The sequence below is a fragment of the Centruroides sculpturatus genome, unplaced genomic scaffold (genome assembly GCF_000671375.1).
Source record: "Centruroides sculpturatus isolate CEXI.00-Female unplaced genomic scaffold, Cexi_2.0 scaffold625, whole genome shotgun sequence".
Lineage (NCBI taxonomy): Eukaryota > Metazoa > Arthropoda > Arachnida > Scorpiones > Buthidae > Centruroides > Centruroides sculpturatus.
The window spans coordinates 56,853-64,879 of NW_019384830.1; the positions used below are offsets into that span (position 1 = coordinate 56,853).

Below are 8,027 nucleotides of genomic sequence, written 5' to 3' on the forward strand. Positions count from 1 at the left end.
GCCCAGGAAATAAGGCATCTGTGGAGGATGGATAGGGTGCTTATTGTACCTGTCGTTCTCTCCTGTACAGGTGTGATACCACACACACTACACAAAAGCCTGGGAACATTACAATTGAGTAGAAATACATACATCACACTACAGAAGGCCACTATATTGAATACATGCCACATTGTTAGGAAATTCCTGAATACAGACTCTGACACACACATTTAATTTTAGTTTTGTTTTGGTTGTTATGCCTTGACTCTTGTCCGGCATAGTACACAGCCACAGGTGTAAACCGAGTAGAACCCACTAAACCCAACATAATAATAATAATAATAATTGTTTTTATTGTACTAAAGGCAAATCTTGTTACAGGGGCGAGATTATTACACTGTTTCCTTTTTTCTTAATTTACACATAATTTTGCATAATTCAATTTTACATAATAAAATATGTATTAATTAAATTAAATTTTTAACAAACAATTCAATTTACATTTATTAATTTAGTATCAATCAATTTTTCTTAAAGCATTGATTGATTTACAATATAAATATTAATATTTAGCTTAAAATATTTGAAATGTTAGTATATTTAAGTAAATTATTATTATTTTTTAACAATTTGTTCATTAGTTACTCTTCAAAAAAGTTATTTGAACTATACATTTGAAATTTCAATAACTTATTCAATTTAACTTGATAATCTTGAATTTGATGTAATTGTAATATCTCAACAATTCTGTAAGAGTGACATATTTCAGAAAATTTCCACAGTCCTTTAGAAGGTGAATGATGGAAAACTCTTTTGAATTATGCCCGTAACACTGTTCTATTGAGAAATTGATATATTTTTATTTATATCTATATTTTTTATTATTTTATTAGATTCTGCAGGAATAGTTAGATTGTCTAAATACCATGGACAATAAACTGATTGAGCTAAAAATTTTTGGTCATTAATTATTGATAGGGAAAAAGCTGACTCCATCAATAAAGTATATCCATATTTCCAATCTTCTGAATTTCAAACAATCTGTATGAAATGCCAAGGATTTTAGAATATTATTAAATTTTAATTGCCAGAGATTTTTATCATTTTTCACTTTTTATGCTTTTTTTTTTAACATAATCTGATATATTTTATCAGAAATTTGAATTTTGTCTGTTTCATTGAGAAATAAATCATCCATTTCTATCATATAAAAATTAAATAGATATGGTGATATGGGATCTTGGAGAATTCCTTGGTTAAAAACCTGTTCAGGAAATATTTGATTACCATGTATTATATTAACTATATATTCAGAAAAAAGTTTCAAAATTGTACTAGAAAATTTTCTTCCAAAACTTTTTTCAATTTATTGATCAAAGTCTGAACATGCAGTGAGTCAAATGCTTTTGATATGTCAACAAATGCGGCTAATATTTTCCTATGTTTTTTAAGTAAATAAAGTTGTACTATTGATAACAGAAAAATTATTGCCATCTTACTTGTTTGTGCCTTTGTTTTTAATGTACGCAAATTGAAATTTAGAAATTATAATTTTTTAGTTAGCCATTTTTAGAATCTTACTGCAAGTATAAATGTAAAATGTTTCCTGACAGTTGATGATAATGATAATCGGTCAGTGATTCCCAGAGTCTTTTTTTGTCTCCTTTTTTATATATCTTAAATAATTTGACTAAATTCCAGGAATCTGGGAAATTTTGAGAAACATAGGCATTAAAGAAATCAAGTAAGACTTGTTTTCCTGATGGTGGTAATAACTTTAAAAATTTAACTGAAATTAGATCTACACCTGGTGATGAATTGTCTCATTTTATTTATCAAATCGTTTATTTCTTCAAGACTAAAAGGAAGATCCAAATCAAACTTTACCATCCACACTATCAACTTCCATTTATCACTTTCTTACCTTCATTAGAAATTTCTTTTTTCATTGATATTTTGTTGACTCCATTAACTTTTTCAGAATATTCTACAAGATTTTTTGCTTTTGTGTTCTGGTTCTTGGTATTTGATTAACTGATATTTTGTAGGCTATGATAACATAGTAATAAATCAATTATGTTAGTTGATAATGTATTAGTTAGTAATCTTATTGTATTTGAGAGTAAACATGACAGGTTTGAGGACTTTAGCCCAAGTTGTCAGCTTGGTTTCCAGGTGACAACTTGGACAATAGGTCCAAGTAAGGTGGCAATAGGTGACTGTATCATAAGCAATGACAACACATGTAGTCCTGAAAGAGTTGTTTCTAATGATAACATAAAGATCTAGAAAAAAACTGCAAAAAAATTTTAAACTTGGATTTCTTAGTCCTGAATTGGAGTGGCATATTCATAAACAAAGTAAACATAAACATCAGAGGCCACTTCATTCACCAAAAGTCACTGTTTGGGCTGCAATGTCGGCACAAGGAATAATTGGCCTGTACTTTTTCAAAGATCAAAGAGGTCACATAGTAACCATTAATTTGGAGCAATATGTGGAGATGATTAACAACTTTTTCACACCAGCTTTGCAAGATTTTGTTGGTTTTAATCGAAACACATGGTTCCAGCAGGATGGAGCAATGTCTCACACATCTAACATGTCTATACCGGTTGTTCATGAACATTTTCCTGGAAAATTGATATCCAGATGAGGTGACATAAACTGTCCTCCACATAGCCCTGATTTGACACCAGTGGATTTTTTCTTGTGGGGTTACCTTAAATCAAAGGTATGTAGCTACAATCCTAACTCTCTGGATCAATCAAAACAAAATATCTGAAAAGAAATGGCAGCAATCACAGAGAACACATGCCAAGCAGTTCTCAGAAATTTTACTTCCCATGTAGAAGTGTGCCAGTGAAATAACAGAACACATTTAGATGATATTATCTTTAAGAAATAAATTCCCAGGGTCTGTATTTTATTACAAAATTTTTTTTATTAAACTAATACATTATTTTAATATTGATTTTTTTTTTTTTTGAAAAAGACTTTTGGGATATCTTGTATTATGTTTAATAGAAAGTTTTTGCATATTATTAACAGCTGTCTTTATTTAACATAAATGTATGATTTAATTATAACATTCAATTATAAAGGACATTATCTTACATTATTTGCTAATGTGAGATTGTTTTCTTTGTTTAAAAGCTTATTTTAAACTTATTTCTTTACATTTTGTTTGAATAACACTAAGTTGAAATGTGTTCAGATAAAAAGGATATGCTGATATGCTTTTGAGTTTTGGAAAGGGTATAAAGCCATACAAACAATAAAAACAATTTGTAATGTGTATGGGGAAGATGCTACTAAAGTTTGAACATTAAAAAAGTATCATTCCAAAAGTTCTGAGCTAAAGGATACAAAACGTACAGGAAACCCAAAAGCTGTTGACAAAGAAAAATTACAGGAAGAAATAATTAAAAATCAATAACACACAATATACTGTATATAACCAAACATGGCAAAATAAGAGTAAACAAACAGTAACACAATACAGTAGCATACTAAGGAGGAATTGAATGAGTGCAAAATAATTATTATATACAATATATTACTTTATTTAATTTTTTTTTAATTCTTCCCAAATGGGGTTAAACCCAAATTCCTTCTGTAAGAATGGCCTTGAATTATATTATGCTATATACATCATAATTGCTTATAAAATCTGTTAAATAATTAAGAATTCCAGTAATATATTGGTTACTTTTTCTATATTGTTAACATATTTAATTTAATAGTTGATAAAATAACTCTTCATATGTGATGCATAAAATGTTATAATTTCTATTTCTGTATTACATATTCTTTAGTCAAAGTAGCATACAAATGTTTTTGATTAATCATAAGACACAGCACAACTCTAATAATTATTAAGGGGTCAGTTTATTACTAGATAAAACATTTTTCAAGACTATTATATTTTGTTGTCAGATCCAAACTTAATAACAATATTAACTAGAACATACAAAACATAGATTTGATTTAATGTTGTTATTAAGTTTGGATTTAATAATGAGATATAATAATCTTGAAAAAGCATTTTATCAAATAATAAACTAACTCTTTAAAAATTATCAGCATTGTCTTATGGATGCTATGAATATGGAGTCACTTATCAACAGAGAGCTTATAGATTAAAGTAAGAGTGATGCAGATTGCAGTGAATTAACTATTTAAACATTTTTCATAACACATATATTAAGAATAAATAGTAAAATAATTTTATTTCTTACATATTACAATAATTTTTTTTATTAGTATTTAGCCTATACCTGTGGATTAATTCGAGGAGCTCTTGCTAATCTTGGAATTATGAGTGTAGTTACAGCTGATGTTACAAATCCTCCAATATGTAAGTGAAAATAATCAAACTAAAATATACTTACATCATTTTCTTGTTTATAAAGTTAAACATTGGATAAAAATTTCATCTTTATGATTTATATAATTACTTGCCTATATATTTTAAGTATCCATAATTGCTCATATTCAGTAATAATAAATATACAAAGACTGACCATTTAATTTGCAAAATAATAATACATTTTTCTTTATTGTTATCATCTGAGTTGCCTTATGGTTTGCTCATGTTCAAAGTACTCTTGTCTGACCTGTACACACCTCTACTATCAATATATTTGTATGCTATATGCTTTCTGGAATCTATTTTTTAACAAATATTGAAAGGTTGTAATTTTGACTTTATGTACCTCCTTGTCTGATGCAAAACTGTTACCTTTTAGACCATTTTTGCATTCTCAGAAACTGGAAAAAAATCACAAGAGGCTAAAATCACAGGGAATGTAGCATGGACCTTTGCTGCAATTGATTACTGTTTGTCCATTTCTTGAGGGATTAGACCAAAAAGACAATTGAAATTTATGTCAAAATGTACCATAAGATGGCAGAACTAAGTTTTTTAAAAAATTTATAATACTACAGCTTTTAACAAATGTTTTAATGGTTATATTTATTTTACATTTTTATTATAAAAGAGAATAAAAACAGAAATGTTTTTTATTGCAGGCCTATTTTTGCAGTTAGTGGTAGAGTATACATAATTTATATAACTGAGAATTGGTAATTAATGAATGGAATTTGTAAAACTGATGAACTGATGAATAATAATTACATTTTGGGATAAACTTTTGATAAATGAATATTTTTTATTTATTTTTTATTATTTTGCTGTTACAGGATGCTACAAATGTGTCAACTTTTCTATATTGTGATTGCTTTACACTCATTCACACATAATTTATTAATTAATAATCCTCTCTTTGTGAGAGATAGTATCTTGGTGGGGTCAGCTTTATGTCATTTAATTCTGAGAATGTGAAGAGAGGAATGCAAGAATAGGATAAAGAATGTGTTCTAGAAATTCTGAGTATGTTTTCTGAAAGAATAGTACAATATCTATTATATGTTTCAGAAGAAAACAACATATATCTGTAATGAAATTCTGTAATGAAAATCTGTAATGAATTAAGATGGATAGATGAAATATTTTATCATTGAAAGGAAAATAATATTTTAGGGCAATGTATAATGGCTTATAAATGATAAAGATGTGTAAAGATGAAATGTGTAAATAATGCTCCACTATATGAGCTATGCAGTATTGGAAGCATAATTTAATGTTGTCTCATGGAGAAACCGCTTGACTTTAGCAAGTTCTGGATGTTTTTATGATTACAACAATGAAATTATTCTGAGACACTCAGTTCATGCTTCCTTATTCAGAGTTGTTCGAGGCACAAAATGTATGAATACACATTCTGTCAGAGATGATGCAAGAGTGATGTCTTTTGCTTCAAAACAATTGTCAATGGCCAATTATTTATAAAAAACATAGTAATGAAATTGAGAAAGGAACTGATCAGCACTTATGGAATCTAGTCATGATGCTCCAGAAAGGGTACAACAAACATATATTGTATTTTCCCAGAAATTTGTATGGTGAAAAATATGGTTATGATTTTTTGAATTAAAATGATCAGCCATTGTATGATTTCAGAATAATTGTAAAATTTTTATTAATTCTTAAATTTATTAATTCTCTATTTGAAATTTGAATAATTTAGCTGTAGAAAAAAACAACTCAACAAATCCAATTTTTGATTAAAGCCAGATAATCTGCTGAATTATTGGGCTATGATTAGGCTAAGTTAATAATTTTATACAAAGTAATTTGTCTAAAATAAGCAGAGTAGCTTCCATTCTTATTAAAATATCACAAGATGGTGACTTAACTGCCTATCTCTAGAAAAAATACTTTGTATCTAATTATTAACTTAGCTTAATTATAGCCTAATAATTTGGTAGATTGTCTGGCATTAGCTTTAGTGAAAATAAAGTTAGACAGATCATTGTTTTAATTTATTTTAAACTTATTATAAATCAAAGATTATATTAATATATTTAGAATTAAAAATTAAAATTACCTTCCTTAGATATGTAGTAAAAGTGAACAAAATCCATTATATTCGGTTTAAGAAACAAATGCTTAAGTTATTAAGCTATAATTAATTATAGGGAGTATTTTTAAAATGTTTATTTATTAATTATTTTTACCTCTGTGTCTTTAATGTTTTATTTTTTTTCTTTTATATTGTCTACTTGGACCTTGTTTATAAATAGGACTTATTATACTGGTGTAGGATTATTAATTTAATTATTTAAAATCAGATTATTTGCTTAATATAAATTTTAATTTATATATATATATATTTTTTTAAATCACACAAGTATGTTTATGCCTTTTCCAATATACTGTATTATATTAAACATTTCCTGGAGTGTAAATATGTACTTAATTCAATTCTGTTTTTTTTTTTTTTTTAATCTTATACATTTTTTAATTCTGCAATTGAATTTTAATTTCTACAGTTTTTTAAGATTGTTGATTTACTTTTCTTAATAGATAATATTGGATAATACATATAATTATAGTCAAGTTTCTTCTGAACTGTAATTAAATCATTGTATAATGTATAAGTGATGATTTTAATTATATTTATTGATACTAATTACTAATTTACTATTTAAAATTTACTCTAATAATGGAATTCTTAAATTCCAATTTATACAAAAGAGAAAAATGTACAGGTAACCCCCATATAACACGGGAGTTACGTTCCAAAAATTTGCTGTGTTATGAGAATCCATGTTATACGAAATAAAGAACTAGTGCAAAAAGGGGGGTTAGGTTCCAAAAATTAAAAGACATGCTGTTAAATCCTTATTTAAATCAGATTTATTATTCATTTTTTTCATAGGTAAAATACTTATTTATTATTTAAGTAGATATTTTACCAGAGGATTATTCATCCTATATGATGATCTCAGCATGAGTATCATCAACTGGTAACAGGTTTGGGTGTGTTCGTTAATAGCAGTCACTCTGCAACAGGAGTGCGCTGCTGTTTGTAGGCATTTAGGAACGATGGTGAAAGAAAGATGGCGGCACCTGCACTATCGATAGTATCGTGATGGAGGAATCTATAATTATAAAATGAGCTTTTAGAGGCAAAAGAAGGGTCCCAATTGTAAAATATAACCATTAAATGGATTATTTGTTGAAAGAGCATTCAAAGTAGCCACGAAAACAATTAGAATGCTCGCGCGGAGTTATGCAGAAGTATAAAAGAACACACCCTTTATTACATTTCATGTTGTACGAGGGTTTTACCCAATTCTCGAACCGTGTTAGAGTGAATCCGTGCTATAGAAGTGCCATGTTATACGGGGGTTACCTGTATTGTAGAATGATGGCTCATGAAAATCCCTATAATGTATGCAATTCTTGGAAAGCTTTCCATTTTATATTTTATTCTATTGCATTTAAGGACTTGTCAAAATTGAAATTATTAACATAAAATTTCTTTTGTAATAGGAAAATGAAGTTGTTACTTTAAAATAAATGTCTTTTTCATGTCAAATATAAAAACATATTTTATTAAAAGTCTACCTTAAGAAATTTTTTCTGCTTCATTTGTCTTGATAAAATAAGGTTTTTTAGGTAATATAATACAGTA

At 27.4% G+C, this 8,027-nt stretch overlaps 1 protein-coding gene across 2 annotated transcripts in view; it reads left to right on the forward strand.

The window, feature by feature from the left end:
* Nucleotides 1–8,027, forward strand: part of LOC111630101 (trafficking protein particle complex subunit 6B-like) — a 36,490-nt gene that overhangs the window by 18,741 nt on the left and 9,722 nt on the right. For both annotated transcript variants that reach the window (XM_023374123.1, XM_023374124.1), the window contains exon 5: nt 4,249–4,342. In XM_023374123.1, the coding sequence (XP_023229891.1) occupies nt 4,249–4,342 (94 nt within the window). The remainder of the gene's footprint in view (nt 1–4,248; nt 4,343–8,027) is intronic.